The sequence below is a fragment of the Lepidothrix coronata genome, unplaced genomic scaffold (assembly GCF_001604755.1).
Source record: "Lepidothrix coronata isolate B3197 unplaced genomic scaffold, Lepidothrix_coronata-1.0 Scaffold35, whole genome shotgun sequence".
Taxonomy (NCBI): Eukaryota; Metazoa; Chordata; class Aves; order Passeriformes; family Pipridae; genus Lepidothrix; species Lepidothrix coronata.
The window spans coordinates 4,702,443-4,720,463 of NW_016690215.1; the positions used below are offsets into that span (position 1 = coordinate 4,702,443).

Genomic DNA, 18,021 nt, shown 5'->3' on the forward strand with positions numbered 1-18,021 from the left:
TTTAAGGGAGGTCTGAATCTCAAGTAGTTGTAGGTTTTTACATCTATTTTTCTGTGAGTTAGTTGCTCTCAGCTCCCTCTGTAGCAAAGACAGAGAAATATGGACACTTTTAGAGCATGATTCATTTAAAATCACATTGAAAGTCTTTTAGTGGCTGCCCAGCAAGGCCAGACTTGCCAGATCAGAAGATGGATCAGCATGGTAGATCTTTGGTCAAACATATCTCAACATAACTATCTCGAGTATGAAACATCTGAAGAGAAGAACCTCATTTTGTTTCAATCTTGCTAAGTGCCAAAACAGGAACAGTGGAAAGCACCTTATGTTTTTCTTTTGATTCATTTGAGACTACTACAATGCTCTTATCCTAAATGTTCTTCTAAACTCTTCTAAACCCAGCAGACTGTTCAGCAGTCAGGAGGGTATCCCTCATCCTGATACACTTTGACCATAGAGGTGGTTGTCCACAACTTAAAAGCATTCAAAACTAATAGCTTAAAAAATGAAAAGTGTGGAAGGTGTGTCCTGCTCCACCAGCAGGACACAGCCCTACAGACTGAACTGCTTTGGCTGGGCACTCTCTTGATGCAGCACAGCAGCACTGAATAGCATGTTGTCATTAAATCTTTTCAGAGTGTCCATTTCTGGTCATGCTGTTCTGAAAAGGACAGCACCAAAGGAAAGCACAGAACCTCTTACGATTTCAGATAATACCATGGGTGAAGTGTCTTAGGGCTGCTGGCACCATGCAGAGGTGGATACTTCTTTCATATACTGCAGTTTAAACTCAAGCCCTGTTTAGATACAGACATACTCTGGCTGACTGAAAAGACCCACTTAGAAGAGCGCAGCTTTGGACAGAAATGTAAATAAATGTTTCAAAATGTGAAATTGGAGGAAGGTGTTAGGTTCAAGAGAGTCCTAGACTTACCTGTCATGTGATGATCTAGGACTTTATCCCTTCTCACAGTGATATCAAGTGGACAGCAGTTAAAATTAGCATTTGAACAGCAGGGGAGCTCCCCACTCAGCTACAGAGCAGGGAAAAAGACAGATGTCAAACTGACATTTCACTGACATTTCTGGAAGATCCAGCTCCTCACAAAAAGCAAGAGGAACAGTGCCAACTGTCTGCTTCTCCTGACTGTAGCCATCTGCACATGCCGTTTCCCACTTTTCAGATACCCCCTACCTCCCTTTTTCAGTCTTTCTCTGCTAACTACAGTCCTTCCTTCCAGGTTCCCCTCCCATTCTCCACTCTGCTCTCATCATCTTGTACTTCTTGGCTCCCACTGTGCTTTCATGTTGTTTATTTTTACTTCTTTCCCCATATTCTGCTAGGTGAGAGTCTAATGAAAACTACCTCAGGCTGTGCTACTCAGCCTCCTGGTGCAGAGGAACATTCATTTTTTTTCCCCTTCCATGCCCTCATTCAACTTTCTTTTACATTGACACAGATTTAACAGTCAGCTGGGGTGAGCTGTCACCATTGTGGGAGTTGTTGGTTGTAATGGTTGCAACCTAGATGTGGAGCAGAGCTTCACTGCATTTGGTGTGGTACACATAAGTAGCAAAATTATGATCTCTGGTCCCAGAAAATTTAAAATATACATTAAGTCTTGAGAAAAAGAAACTAAAGAAGGAGTCATTGGGAAAGGGCCAAGACAATGTCATTTTCATGCTCCCAAAATGAACAAATTACCTGGGCAGCCATATCACTGGAAAACTCCAAATTTCCTGAACTTCTGGTACTGTAAATGTACACCTTGTAGTCCACCAAAGTCATAAGGCTATGGCCTGTGAGAAATGTTTGAGTAGAACTCTTTCATAGCAAATATCAAAGTAGTAGATTTAAGTACTTCATTCTTATCTCCTCAGTGTGCTGGTACTCTTAATGTAATTTTTGTAAGTACCTTATCTAAAAATGGATCCCATACCCAGAGATAAATCATATTCATAATTAAATGAAGTTGTATGTTTTTCAAAACACTGACCTCTCATATGTTCTAAAATTATTTTTCAACTCAAAGAGGAATATCTGTTTTCCTTTATTTGTGCTATGAGCAACATCATCAGGAAATGATAACGTGGGTTACCATTGTGATTTTTGGAAAATTACAACTTTTGTCCTTCCAAAAGAAACCATAAGGGGCTATCTCTCTTCTTCCTAGCAATCCTGGATGCCAGAAAAGTGCTAGAAGTAGTTAGCATTGGAGAGGAACAAGAGAAAAAGTGGTGATACATTCAGTGGCCTTTCCCACCTTGGACACTGACTTAAATCAGGCACTGAGTTCCTTACCCCGTTGATTTATGCTATTCAAATATTTGGCTTATGCATCACGTCATACAGTTGCACAATCCCACACATAGCCTGTATTGTTCAAACTGGGCTCCTTCTTGAGTATTAGTGTTGACCATCTCCTATCAGGTCCTGCAGCTCAGCAGTTGGCACCTTTTCTCCATCCTTGACAAGCTCCTAGGCTTCTTGCCTAGGAAAAAAATACGCTTCTCAAACTGATGTCCAAGACAGCCAGCAGAACCCACCTTTTCAGAACCCTTTTTTTTTTTGCATGTGCTGTTCTTTTCAGCCTGACACAAATGATCTTTGCATTAACTATATGTTTCAGGATCTCCTGGAGGTATTTTGAAAAATAGCGAAAAATATGGAATATAATAGTTAAAAAAATGGCCTGCTAAGGTCCTAAATTTATTTCAGGACCTATAGCACAAATACATGTGAGGCTGTAGCAAGGTGAGGGTTGGTCTCTTCTCCCAAGTAACAAGCAACAGGACAAGAGGAAGTGGCCTCAAGTTGTGCCAGAGAGGTTTAGACTGGATATTAGGACACATTTCTTCACTGAAAGGTTCATAAGGCATTGGAAGAGGCTGCCCAAGTAAGTGGTGGAATGAGCATCCCTGGAAGTGTTCAAGAGGCATGTGGATATGGCACCTGGGTATATGGTTTAGTGGGGAACATGGTGGTGGCTGGGTTGATGGTTGGACTTGATGATCCTAGAGGTCTTTTCCGACTTTAACAATTCTATGATTCTATGATTCTGTTTTCAAGGCCATCAGAAGCTATCAGTATTTTTATTTAAGAAAACAGATGCATGGTGAATAATATTTTGTATGCATGAGAAGGCAAAAATAAAGCTTGATTGAACTCTGTATTTTGCTCAATCTGAGGAAAGTCCTGCTTGCATTTCACTCTGTACTCAAGCACACTCACAGACCCAGAATACATCCTGAAAGCTTTACACAGACGACTTCTTTCCTGAAGCCCCAGCCTCACAGTCTTTCTCCACAGTAGGACATAAACCTCTGCTTAAAGCTAAACATGTGTAAGAGCTCTTCTGATAAGGAATGTTTTTCTGAGTTAGGGTCACAGATACTTTCGTGGCAAGTGCTGCATAAATACCAGTGGAAATTTTCAACATTCTCACTGTGTCCAGGGCCAGGACAAATGATTAAGGAACCTCTCAATAACCTTGCGCTGTTTTATGATCCATCCTCTCAGCGGTTAGCAATAAAAAGAAGGTAACAGTTTTATCTTGCCAGTAAAAGCAGATTGTAGCTGCATAACACAGAGTGATGATTTTATTAATGCCATTGTATCACAAACTTGGCCAAAGACTTAAACTAAGGTCAGACTAAATCTTTCAAAATTAACTAATCTGGAGGGGTGGAAGTTTCACCTCAAAGTGAGGACACTTGAACACAAAGAGTAGTGGCAGCATGCGAGGACATTTTGAACCTTCATGCCAGTGTTGTGTGCTTTTTGAAGCAGTAGCAACTGCATTCAGTTCAAGAGAAATCGTGTGGAAGACAGACTTGATGCAACCCAAAGCTGAATTCCCCATGTGCCAGAGCTGCCTGAAGGCTAATCTCAGAACTAGACTCAAACCAGTTTAAATACTAGGTAGATGATTCATTGCCACATGAAAATACCAAGGAACTTTGCTTCTGTGTATGCTGCACCTGAGAATAACCTTCTTTTCTTCCACGATGCATTCCCCAAGGTGTTTTTACAACAGTGTATGAGCTGATTATAATTGCAGGTTCATCTTCCAGAGAGAGTGCCTATAGCTCCCTAACATCCCACAATTATCAAAAATAAAAAATAATCTGATTCTATGATTCTATTCACCTGACTGAATATGAACTAGTTATCTAAAACTTCTCTAACAGTTAATGGAGAAAAATAGATCCACTGGGGGAACATTCATCTCCCTCTAAAGCCTGTTGAATAAACTTTGCCTCCAAACTGCCCCTTCCTCTCCATTGATGCTGAAAGATGAACCAGCAGATCGCCAGCTTAGCTGTAGCCAGGGGACCTGAATCCCACTCAACTGAGAGCAGTCAAATGAGATGAAATCCTCTCTCCTTATCCAAAGCACAAGCAATTTATGAGGTACACAAATATAACCATCCAGGAAGTGCAACTGCACCAGGGTCTGAAGGAGCTGGGACTGGCTGAAGACCAGCGCTGGCAGCTGCTGGGCAGGGGAATGCACTCCATTCCCTGTCTCAAAGCTACGAGGTGGTTGCCCAGCCATGCTGTGGATCACAGCACACAGACTGTGAGCTGATGTGGCCAGGAAACTGAAAGGGAGTTCCCATGGAAAAGTTTTGTTCTCTCTTGGCAGGAAAACAAAGCAGCTCCTGCCATTGTGAGGCCAACACAAAGATTCTACATTTTCCTGGTGAGAATGGCAAGCTTACGTGGAGTCTCCAGTAAGAGGAACTCCTTTGAGGTATTTTATCATTATTAGTAGTATTTTAGCATTATTGTGTCTCCTATGAGTATGGAGTCAGGTACAAACACAAAATAAAGAGATAATACCTAAACTGGTGCCTACAACCAAACTAAAAGACAAGAGAAAACAGAGGAAGGTATTCACCCAAAAGGGAGTCCCAAGAAAACACAGAAAATATTGCTCAGAGTGATGGACCACAATTTGGAGATAGCAGGGGCTCAACTATTGCCAAATTTTATCATAACAAATTTTGNCTTATATCCTTGGGGTGTTGCATAATGGATAATAAAATAGTGAGAAAATCTTCTGCAGCTTGAAAACATGAGGCTTGGAGGAGTCACTTACTGCCTTATCAACAAGCAACTGCATCACCCCATAAACATCTAGCATGAGGCATCTAACTCTGCCACATGTCTGACACATTAGCTTCCAGTAACTTTATCATCACCATTGTATTTCACTTCTGAGGAGAGAAAGAGCATTTACTTTTCAACAGCTACAGTAAAATCATAATTTTGATTCTCTGTCAGCTATGAATTTCTGATATATGAAGTCTCATCCCTGGCTGCATCCCCTCTGGAAGCATCATTGTGTAATATTAGTGCACAAATAAGCTATTTTTAATTATAGTGAACATGACCACAGAGAGAAAAAAGAATTAGATATTTTGACTTCCTACTAATATTGTTCTCTGAAACAGATGGGCTTGTCATGAAATTTTTAAGTGGCTATTACACTCTTTGTCATCATTATCAGAAGCATGGATGAAATTTCAGGAGCATGAAACACTTCATTCCACCTTCAAATGCTGACTGTTGTAAATGAATACTCAAATCTCTTCTAAAAAGTTTCAGCTCTCTCAGTGCACTGCCTTGTCCAGACTAAATATTCATTTGATCACTACAGTTTACAGGGAGACTGACAGATATGTTACTTGTGGGTTTGGGAAGGACATAAAATGATAAACTAATAGTTTGATCAGGTGTTGTATGAGGTGACAGGTGGCTGACAGGGAGACATTGACCTGGGGCTGTCACATTTCTCACTGATACGGATGTGATGGTTGAGAGCCGCTTTTGCTAAAACCTTGTCAGTACACCATCTGACTGAGACCCAAAACTGGAGAAGCAAGCTCTGCACTGCTCCATCTCTAATGTTCAATGTAGTAAAAAGTTTCCTCCAGACTCCCTTTCTTGAGAGTCTGTCTTGCTGGGCTCCAGTTCTACTTCCACTGAAGGTTGGAGACTTAATTACTCATTTCCTAAAGTTCATGGTCGAGGTGTGATAAAACAGCTTCTACTTTAGCTGAAGATGATATGTGTTCATAAATAAATCACATTAACTACTCCATGGCTTCAAGAGAACAGCTGTTTTATATTTTGAATGGCCTTTTGAACTAGAATAGATCTTTTGTGGTGCTACAGCAAACAAATCAGAGTTCTTGTACTTTAGTAGCATGCTTACATTATCAAAATCCTCAGAGATGAGACATTTTGGTTGCTGTATTCTGTCTTGAATAAATCAAAATATTTAAAACAAGTAACTGAAAAATCGTACATGATTTTGTGAAAGCACAAATCTCAAAGGAATTCAGATAATTTTTCATGTCCAAAGCAATCAGAAACTGATAATATTTTATCAAAATACTTCTTACAACTATATACTTTTAGCCAGCTGTATCTTTACACCAAAATGAGGAGGTTTTTTTCCATCCAGAAAACATTCCGAGTATCAACTACAAATCTCATTAAACAAATCCTTCTTCCCACAGCCAGGTCTTTTGGCTCTCATGGGAAACATCCTCACAGCAGCTGAATGTGACTTTGAAGGTAACAACATTCAGTGTGCATGATTTTGTTGGCATTAATGGAAAAGCTGGACTGGTAGATAGAAGAAAAGAGTAGGCGTGCTAAGGTGTGGAGTTTCTTCCTCTTCAAACCTAATCATCTGCATTGAGAGTTTACCTTTAGGTCCCTCCTAAAGTGATCACACCAATCAGATTTGCTTGATAAGTGAAAAAACACAGGTGATTTGTCATAAATATCCAGTGTGGCAAGTTGCTGATACATCCTAAATGCTACCGACAGCCTTGGGAGTCTTACGGTACATTTTCTGAGCCTCTGCTTGTTTCCTGGTTTGTATGGTCTTGCATTGCAGCAATGTGTTGAGCCAGCTGTGATGCTGAATACAGAGTACAGCTAGAAACATTATGTAGCACTCACTTCACTATACACGAGGTTAAGTGCTGGTCTAACACTGTGACAGGGCACACATGTCAAAAATAGCATATTATATGTGTTTACAAAAAGCACGACCAGGCTGTAGTCACTTTCTTTTGATATTTGTCCATTCTTTGGAAGTCACTGTGGTTTGGACAGTGAGTTTGGAATGGCTCAGTAACAGAGACCTGGATGAAATCAGATGACTATGTATTCTTTTAATACTTGAAAATATTTTTTAATGTGGTGAAGGGTCCTTCAGTTAGTTCTTTCACTGGTTTCTGGATTTGCCCCAAGACACTTCAGTAAAAGTTTTGGAAGTGTAACTAGCCAATTGGACAGCTGGGTTTCAAAATGTCACTTCACAAAGCAAAACCATTGCCAATACTGAATGAACTTATGTTACCCCAATCACATGCACACATTTTCCTGGAATTGTAATTTTTCTTAAGTAATATTTCTCTAGCAATTGAGGAAAGTATCCTAACATGGTTTCTTAGTCACACTGCTAATTAAATTGAAAAGTTTTGCCTGTTAGTATGGCACATTCTCTACGTGCAAAGTGACATGTGATATAGTAACATGATGCAACTTTCTCACAATTCAACATGACTCAAATAGAATTCCCTCCCCAACTGCACTCAAATAGTGATCACACTGCAACCAAAACTAACACAGCGTGCCTCCCATCTGAAAGCATGGCTCAGACCAACCCATCCTGACATCCTGATAATAAGGAAGGCAGTCACACCTTTCCAAACCCATCCATATGGTGCCCACATTGGATTGCCAAATCCCACGTGTCCAACTGCATGTCAGTTGTACTCAGTAGGACTCTGCAGAAGCAGCAAGGACCCTAGATGGCGTCCTACCACCAGCTGAGTGGTTGCACATGTTAACTCACATTAGGAGAAAAATATAAAAAATACGCAGCTGTCCTTCAGGAAGCTGAATTTTTCCTAATGTAAGCAAACTAAAATAGCCTACGCAATTGGTCTGCTATTCATTGATATGGAAGCCCATATATTGCTTTTTCACAGGGACATTTTAAAAAAAAAGTAATTCTGCTTGTTCTTCCCATGGGTAAATGAGATCTCAGCAGCCGTAGTAGGGGCACTCAGCATTTTGCTTCCATTGCTCAAATCCCAACAAGATGAATGAAGATCTGCAAAACATGCTGCGGAGGTAAGAAGCAGGCAGAGAAGTAGATAAGGGAATGGCACATAGTGAGAGGAATAAGAAATCTCTAAGGAATAAGGGTTTCTGTAGGAAAGTTATTGTATCAGATTTACTTCCCTGCAGCAGAGTATCTTGGGCTGTTTTTCCCCACAGCAAAGCTGATCAATACAGTCTTTTTGGAACTACATCTCAAAGTCAATCCCAAGAAACAGCAAAGGCCAGTTTTATAACTGGACTTACTTGCCCTGAGAGAAAGAAACACAGATCCCACTGTAGCAATAACTGTAAAAAGTACTGTACAAGGTTTTCAGATGACAGCCACAACTGATGGCTAATTTTAATTACTGCTGTCTTAATTTCAAACATCTGACTATTATAATTCATATCTCAAATGCTGCATCTGATTAATCTACACAGCCTGATGTACTTTTCCAAGCTCTGCTCAATTCTCAGACATTACAGTCCTAGCTGAGATCGACTGGACTGGATCAGCAGCTGGAAGGGATTTTTTTTCTGTTTCTCATGAGCAAGAACTACTCTTGATAAAGTAGCAATGTGTTAGTAGTTCCCTTTCCAAACTGATAAGAGCAAGGAGGGATGTTGTGTGGCATGGTAACAATACAGGATTGTTCTCTTATCCTTCAGTGTACCTTGTCAAGGCAGTAGCAGATAAGTCAGAACAGAGTGACTTCCCTCACAACCTCCCTGGTAGCTTCCCATTTCTGAAGGAAAAGCGCAAACAATCATTTCTGCAGGAATGCAGCAAGTACATTTTCACACATTTTTGGCTCATCATGCCTATCAGAGATGATAATCACAGAGAATCAAAAGCAGCAGTGACAAAACTGGGATAATAAAACACTTCTGAAAACCACAATTTCATAACATTTGTTTAAAAGAGTTTCCTAACTTTGAAAGGAAGCTGGATTTGAGGATGAAAAGCCTAGTTTAAACAGAGAAATTGTTTCCAATGGCATTTCCAGTTGCTTTTTCTAGCAGTTGAGCAGTTTGCTGTACTTTCAGGAGCTGCCTTGATGAAAGACATCCCATGAGATGGAAGATGTGTTAGAATCTAACTTTTCTAGAAACTGAGCAGCATTTGCAAGCAGTTATTAGAGGTGTGTCAATCTATCTGAGAAACACTGTCAGTGGTAATTACAGAGACAAAAGCTTACAGCGAGCTCTGCTGCTCAGGTTTCTTCAGAGAGCTGTTTTGATTGTACAGACAGACAGACTGCAGCTGGCTCTAGGAAGGGAGATGTAAAGAGCTTCCTGATTCCTTCCGCTCATGATGTGATGGCTCTCCAGTATTTCCATGCCTTCCCAAGGGCAAAGCATCCTCCACTTAGGTGGTCCAGGGCCTCAGAATGATGGGGAAGTAATGCTTCACTCTCATCAGTGGACAAGGACTGTGTACCAGCTGTGTTTGGAAAGTGGCTTCCCCCTCTGTCCAGCTTACAGTGACAATATGAGACTGTTGAACCTAAGAATATGTGTTTGAGCAAAAACAACCACTCAAGGCTCTATCAGTGTTTAGTGAAGAAGTAAAAAAGACTTAGCTGTGGAAAAGCAGTGCATGTAACAGAGAGCAGCCATGTTCACCTCCCAGCTAAGCATGTCTAACCCTCGGTCTTTTGATCAGAAAGCAGATTTATAGTTCAGTGACACTCCTCAGGCCTATCCACTGTAGGTTTCTCTCTAACAAACCAAAGGAGGATTCACCATGGGGAGAAGACCTCTAAAGAGGAAAAGACTGTGAGACTGTTTAACTTGGGCATGACCAGTTGTCCCTTGCTCTTGCCTGCCTCATAACACTTCATTAATAATGTAAAGGGGCAGAATAGGGCAAGGAGCAATGAGACTCAAATTCTCAGAGATCAAGACCTTGAAGCCTCATTAGAGAGGTGGTTTTAGTGTTGGAAGGCAGAAGCAGCTTTGAGGGATCACTGGCTTTTCTTGGCAAAAAATTTGCCTCAGCTCTGATGAATATAGGACATAGCTCTTTGCATCTAATTTTAAAATTCTGGAAAAAGTAACCTATGTCTGTCGTTGCTCTAGGAGAAGAAAAATGTGTGGTGGAGAAGCAGGAATAGAGACAGGGAATTTTGCGGTTCTCTAGCCTAGGGATTCCAAAATGTAAGAGACTTTCGGGAAAAAACTTCAACAAAGAATTTTTAAAGCATTTCCTGATGGAAAAAAAAATAGATTAAAAAAGTAATGCTCAGTCTTCAGAAAACCCATGTGGAAATCTAACTGTTCCATGAAGACTTTTTATGTCAGGTTGGCACCCTGAACCAAGCCACTTGCGTGCAAGAGAGGGTGATGACTGCCAGCCTTTACCTTAGCCCAGCTCCAGAGCTGAGCCCTGCTGGACACCTGCATGGATGTGCTGCCCATGCTTGAGGCTGCCCACTATTCCCCATCATGAGCCTGTTCTCCAGTTGTGCCTCACATCATTCAATGTTCAGGCTGAAACTTTCCATGCCAGATGCCTGCCTCAAAATGACTTTAATTTGCTTTCTCTGTCAAAATAGTTTGCCCGCAGTTGAGGATGAAGCTCCTCTTTTATCTACTCAAAAACATTTTCTGTCTGTCTCCTCTTTGCAAACGTCTGGTGTTTCCCTGCTGTGGGTCACAGGTGTGAAGTTTTGACACTTGAGGCATCTTTCTTTGCCCAGATATGTCTCCTGCTATCTCCGAAAAAAATTCACCCAAATGTAAAAGCCTCCAAGAGCAGCAGCAGAGGCCTGCCAGGGCTTTTCTGCATATGGGCCCTGTGCTGACGCCAGTCCATTCATCAGCAGAGCAGGACATTGCTGCAGGCTGCTGGAAGTCCAGCCCATGGGGCTGAGAGCACAGAACTGCCCTTCCTCTCCCTCAGGCCACAGGCATCCAGCAACTAGGGAAAGGAAGCTGCTGGATTTGCCTATGGAAGGGAAAGGAGATGAACATTAATGTAAGAGGGCAAGACCCGGCCAAGAAGGCTGAGAGCATCCTTGGAGACCAGAGCTAGAAATGGGTCAGGAAAAGGAAACAGAGGAAGTTACAACCACAGAGACAAAGTGAGAAGCTAGGGATGGAGGAGGGATGCAGGGACCACGGTCAAACGTGACTGGAAAGCAAAAGGGTCCATTAGGCCTGTCTATGAGGAGCTTGGACAGGACTCCTGATGCTCTCTGAGAAGCAGGACATCCTCACCCATGAGGCTGCAAGTGGGAAGGGGGGCGGCACTTGGAGAGCACAAACAAAAGACCCGTGGGGAAACTGAGACCCTAAGTCCTGGAGGTGAGGGAACACGAGTCAAAAGCTGGGAGTAGAACAGATCAGGAATGGAGAGAGGAAGGAGGAGCTGGGCCTAACAGGCAAGACACTCATGCACATGGTGGGGAAAAGGAATTCCTGTGCCCAGAAGAGGATGGCATTTCTGAAGGGTTGGGAAAAGCCAAGCACCATTGAGATACTTGCTGAATCATGGCAGCTTGTACATAAGCTTTTTAACGTTCACATCTTTAATCAGGATATTTGAGGAAGGGGGATAAGAGAGTATTTAAATCCTTAGCCCCCCAAAAGTCTATTGCATGATACCACACTGACACCACCTGACATGGTTTAAAGCATCAAGTTTAAAACTTCAGGTATCCTGGGCTGAGCTCAGCTATTTGGACTCCTATAACAGGGGAGAGCAGGTTGCTAGTGCTTAACCCTTCCTAGGTCTCATTAGTTGTGTATTACCTGTACTCTGACCTCGGGGTTTTTATCCAGGCAATACTGTTCTTGAAGTTAAAGAACTTTGGAAAAATAAGGTATAGCAGGTGAATGCAATATGTAATTTCTGTGTTCTGCAAATTCAATTTGAGGTGCAAATGGTAAGAATAGGCATAACCCTGTGTACCATCCAACACTGTAACATCAAGGACTTTTTGTGGTGTATATCAACATATGTACGCACACAGAAGCCCATAGTTCATACATGAGAAAACAACCTAGAAATCAAACATCCTTCTTAAAACATTAAAACAAATATAATCAACAGTTTAGCCAAATATCTCTGTCTACACTCAAAAAGCCAGAACAAGCAGAAAGCCAGTCTTTTCCTCGTGGCAATCAGCAGCCAATGCATGTGAAACACAGCCCTCTTTATTGTGATCTACAAGATTCCTTTAGGATAGCCTTGGAAACTATCAGTGAATTGTTATTAAGTACAGTACCCTGTGGCTAAGCTGGTTGCTTGAGAGCAGTACCCAAATTTCAGTGAAAATCATCACATATGTACATATGTTGGTTGGACAGCCCTATCACAGTGAATAATCTATAAAACAGTTTAAACGAGCAAGAAAAGCTCCTGAATTTACTCTAGGCAAAGTGGATATGGTTTCAAAATTTAATTAAAGGACTTTCTAGTGGGTTTACTATTATGCTGAATAAACCTGTGTCCCACATGAGGACAGAATTATCATCTCTGCCAATTATACAATGGTTAGTATTCTGTATTAGAAAGCAGTTTCTGGTTTAAATGAAGTGATTCCTACATATACAAACCAGTGATTTGTCATGCAGTTCTCAAAGGTAATGTGTACGAGACTGATTACTCTGCTCCTAATGTCTTCCCAGAACTCATTGCTGAGGTTGTAAATTAAAAGCTTGTGAACAGTGAGCAGGCAAAGGGGTTAGTCACCAGTCATCCTGAGGCACACATAGCTCACCACTGCTGACTTACTGGGCTGGCAACAGCAGTCTGCAATTAGGCACATAACTTAGCATTTCTTTTCTAAAGCACAGGTCAGAATGCAGCGCACTTCACAGACTAGTGTGTGGTCATCTCTTGCAAGCAGGAGGTTTTCTGAAGTGAAAACAAAAATATTATCTTGTTTTGCTCTGCTAGTGAAAAACAAATAATTTGTTCTGGACCACACACTGAATTAATCATTTTTGGACAGACTGAACATGTAGGAACTTGTTCCAGTTTTTTGTTCTGATTTTTCTAAATTATTGTCCTGGATATTCTCACATTGTCTCAGAAAGTCAGATCTGAATCATCCTACTCTCAAGGTGAGGCTTCAGCTGAAATTTTGTTGCATGTATTATATTCAGAAGAAAGGTTAATTTCCAGGCAATGTCCTCTATTATTTCTAGTTGCTGTTGATTTTAAAATCCTGTATAACATCTCCTAATTAAGCAAAAGAAAAATGTTTCTCTGATTTCTGGGAAACAAGTGAACAACAGATGAACACGTGTCTTTAGAGGAAAAATTTTAATACAGAAAATTCAATTCCTGCAATCATAAATACCCAAAATAAAAAAGTGTATTTAACAAGTATTCTAAATGCTCTGACTCACTATTTTTTTTTCAGATTCTGCTTTTATTTTACATAACTGACTGACACCAAAATTTTAACTTAAGAATGAAGTTTACAACAGGTATTTAATAGCTAGTAAAAAAGTAACAAAATATTAAACAGAGAATATGGATTTAACTTCTTTATAGATTAATTTTCCTCTATGGTTGGTAAACATTTCTGCAACTAAACCATCACCAAAAAAACCTCAACAACCAGGTATTAAAAGAGCAAAAATCTATCACCTTGCACATTAAAGGTAGGTAATTCTGACAATTGGATTACTCAGAAGCACAGTAAATAAAGATCACCTACCTTCACAGATCCGTTCTCATAGTCAGATCCTTGCAGCAGATGTAGAAAAGAAACTATGAAAATATTCACAATTGCCCACGGTTTGTACATTCTGATGTTTCAAATCCACAGGTTACTACGCAGTCGTTGTCATACAGCTAGAGGCGTCTGTTTCGAAATGCATTTCTCTACCACCAGTACAGAAAAGGTTCCAGAATTTCTCTTATAAACTCACAAAGGATTTCAACATCCAAGAGTAAATATCTGTCTCTTTATTGCTCAAAACAATTGTAAGTCCATCTAGAAAATGTCATTTCTTAGAGCAGATTTTAAATACACTTGAAATAAAATCATGATGAAGTTTTAAATAGATATATATCTGTATGTATACACATACACACTCACAAGGGATCAGGTATGGATTCTAGTTAATGAAGTTAATATATCTTCCATTAAGACACAAAGAGGCATTCGAAATCCATCTGTGGTCCAGAAAATGTAAGAAATCTGCTCAATCCTGTGCTCCGTGTTAGGGCAGGCTTTTAAGATGGTGTGTAATGGCCAGTGTCTTGAGCCGAGAGCTGTAATCCAACTCTGTATTAAAACTTTTTTCACAACCTTCAGGGAAGCTTGCAGAAGCATGTGTCTTAAATCTGATACAGACTTTGGCAGTAACACAGGCAAATTTTGGCTCTAATCCCATTTTGTTCCTACCAATAGCATAGCAGCTTTTAAACTAACTGATGCAATCTAGACTCCCATTATTTTAAAGAAGATTACCTGAAACATGAAACTTCAGCACACGTTCTTACACCACACACATATTTTAAGTTACTTCTTAAAAAAAAAACCAACAGAGGGAGGTAAGGAAAAGAGAAAGACTTTTTTTAACGTGTTTTATCTTATGTGTCAGAGAGTTTTCTGAATAGATTTTTAAAAAGGAAATTTAAGAACTACCTTTGACAACAAACAAGATTTTGGGTTTTTTAGAAGAAAGCTCATGATGCTACAGATATAAAGGGACAAAATTTATTCTTATTGCAGTAAAATAAAATCATAATTTCTGCCTGAAGATGAGCATGCATTTTCTCTGTCAGTCAAAAAGGGAGATTCAAAAACTGAGATCTAACATTTAAAATTATAACATAGACAAAGGCTCTGATAATTATGCATGTAAAAGCTATATTTTTGTATTCGTATAATATATTGTGTTCAGTAGAATAGTTCCAGTCTCACATATCTTAGTGTTTGCAGAATCCGACTCTACAGCTGTTAACATAAAACAGGCATGTACATAATACTTCAGAGCCCTAGTTTCCTCCTTCTGATGTCCAAGAAGTGTTCTCTTAAATACAAGTCACGCTTCTGTACCTATCATTAGTTTAATGATAGGTTAAATATTCATTACAAATTGACATTAGAGAAAAAATTGTTTTAATCCAGTCTTTCCAGCTGTTGTCATTTAACTGTCATTATGTTTTAGAAACACGTGTAACTGTATTACTTTTTAGCTTTGTCTTTTGCCACTTGTTTTGTGAAAGCAGTCCATTTCTCATTTTTTTTTTGCTTTCTCCCCCACTCATCCCACACTGGTTTGTACAAAGACAGCAGGAATTTCACCTCTTTGAAATGGATGTGGAAAAGCTGCTCTGTCTGTGTACCTGCTGCTCCCCCTCAGACCTTTCCTGCACCCAGGCTGCCAGCAATATTCACACAGTTTTGCAGGCCCCACGCTACAGGAGTCATCCTATGTCTGTACGGTAGTTTACCATTGAAATACTTTAATTATTTAATTCATAATTTTAAATTAATGTGTTATCTAATACTTACGCACAGACACCTTGACCTCATTTAATGTCTCTGTTTCCCTTGCAATACTAATATCCATCTCCTTGCAGGAGCTGAAAGCCTGATAAAAGAAATTAATGTGCCGTAGCCTCAGATGCACAGATTTAGGATAAGGGACCAAACGGAAAATAACCACTATGGTCTTAGGATTGCATGGAAATAACTTTCTATCGATCTGCAGTTAACTAGAGGAAGTGTCTGGCCATACTTACCTCTCATTTATGGGATCATTTGAAACACAGAAATCGACTCACAAAAAAGTCAATAAGCAGTACGTGTCCTCATGCCTTAAAAGCCTGTGAGTGGGACACTTACACAGCCAGCCTCCAGCACAGTTCAAGGATGAGCTGCTCTGTTACCCTGGCAGGGCTGGTGCCAAATGCCAAGGAACCACAACTACAGGACTCTGAGAAACCTAGCACTAGAAAATCAAGGCTGTTTGTTTTGGAAATGTTGGAGGGAATTATCTCAGTAATATTTTGTATGTGTTTTAGTTCATCACTGTCACTTACCAAATTCAGCTCTGAATTACAAATACATTTGGAAAGACCAAACCTGCATCTTTCTTAAAGCTAACCATTCATCAGAAAAGGTCACTCAACGTCTGTCTTGCTTCAGTGGGCTTTTGGGTAGGAAGACTGAACTGACCCTCAGGCATTGAATCAAACTCATTTATACGAGAGCAAGTTAGATGCTGCAGGCAGAAAACAAAAAATACCTAGTCTTTCCCTTAGGACTCAGACATAAAGACTAGCAGAGAAGGAAAAAAACCTTTTATTAACTGCAGAGGACTCTAAATCTGCCTCAAAGTTGTTAGTGAAAGCAAAGGCAAAGCAAGAGAAACCAGGTGATAGGACAGCAGAGCAACTCTGATAATGAAACAGCATTTTCACCATCCGTACCACTGTGCCCATCCCATCCCCTATAGCTCTTCTCTCTCCTCCACCTCACAATATGAATCAGTGCTCCCTTCAACATCACCTCAGCCCTGCCTTTCACACAGCTTTCTTATGGTTTTTCCTGCCTACTGCTTAAGAAGAATTTAAATACTTTTGCACTGGAGCTTGAAACTCAGAAGGATGTTGAGATTATATTGCAGACTGCCTGCAACAGCAGTGAACAGACTCGCTGTCTGGCCAGACATCTCTGTTTTCGTTTAACATATGAACACAAGTTAACAATACACACATTCTAGTTTCTTCTTTTATCTCAGTTAGCTGTTGTAGAACCACCTGCTCAGTTCTGTGCAGGGCTTGGGTTTGTATTTCTTTTAAAATCTAGCACTGTATAAAAGAGTACTTAAATAAAATTTGGAGGACTATTTACATTACTTTTGTAGTGGAATAATCATTTCCATTGATGTCAACAAGGCTAAATACTGCGGAATGAACTGAGATTTCAAACGTTTATGTTACCTTTGGGTGAGCAGGTAATAGATTAACACTGTGGCAATGACTCAGTTCTTTGCAAAAAGAGCTTAAAATTTAGTTTAGATAAGTCTGTTTCAAATATTGATCAACATTGATGTCTCAAATGTTTAAGTCTACTTATCTGCAAACATGTATAATTCATTCAATAATATTTGAAGCATGAGTCTTTTTTCCAAAGTAACAGTCTCACATACATTGCACCAAATCCCTGAATCGCTGATTTCCATACTCTGTTTTTGTGATGGAAGAGAAGTGACCCAGAACTTGGTAGATGTATGAATTTCTTCGTACTTTCCACTAATTTTTAAAGTATTATATGCAGACCAAGTGCACCTTATTTACCAGAACTACGTACCATGGTGCATTTCAAGTTCTATACTTGGACTTCACAGCATAAAAGGAGAAAAAAGGCCAGTACAGATGATTACAACTCAAACAACAGCACCATATTTAACTCATGCATTTCTTGGATGTGTAAACACCCAAGGAACAGAATTTCTTGACAATGCTGAAACTCATATTCTTCAAGCTGAAATTCTTTCAGGTAAATGCCTTCCATAATCTGAAAACAAACTGCACCTGCAGATAGGGCCAGACTAGCGTCACTATTTGCCAGACAAAACTAAAAGGGAACACCTCCAACAAAAATCATCTTCATCTGGGAAAGTGTAACAAAACATGAAAGGAGGATGTTTCATGCTTTTAACACAAGATTAAGCCATGAATCAATAGGACTACTCGGATCACGGAAGGTTTGTGACAATATGCCCTAAATAAACTCTAGTTAAATTGATCAGTCTCAGACCGCAAAGTTAAAATTAGAGATCAATAAAGGCAGTTCATTGGCTTTACTTCAAATAAGTATTTTTTCATCACACTTGAAAACTCCACACCATTAGAAGTTTAAACATGGCACAATGTTCAGGATAATAACATTATTCCCAACAAAGTAATTAAG

General features: G+C 40.0%; 1 protein-coding gene across 1 annotated transcript in view; it reads right to left on the reverse strand.

Moving 5' to 3' along the window:
* The window catches only part of VEGFD (vascular endothelial growth factor D), a 30,395-nt gene extending 15,961 nt beyond the window's left edge, over positions 1-14,434 (reverse strand). The window contains exon 1 of the mRNA XM_017812357.1: positions 13,807-14,434. Coding sequence (XP_017667846.1) covers positions 13,807-13,896 — 90 coding nt within the window. The 5' untranslated portion in view covers positions 13,897-14,434. The remainder of the gene's footprint in view (positions 1-13,806) is intronic.
* Positions 14,435-18,021: the final 3,587 nt, after the last annotated feature.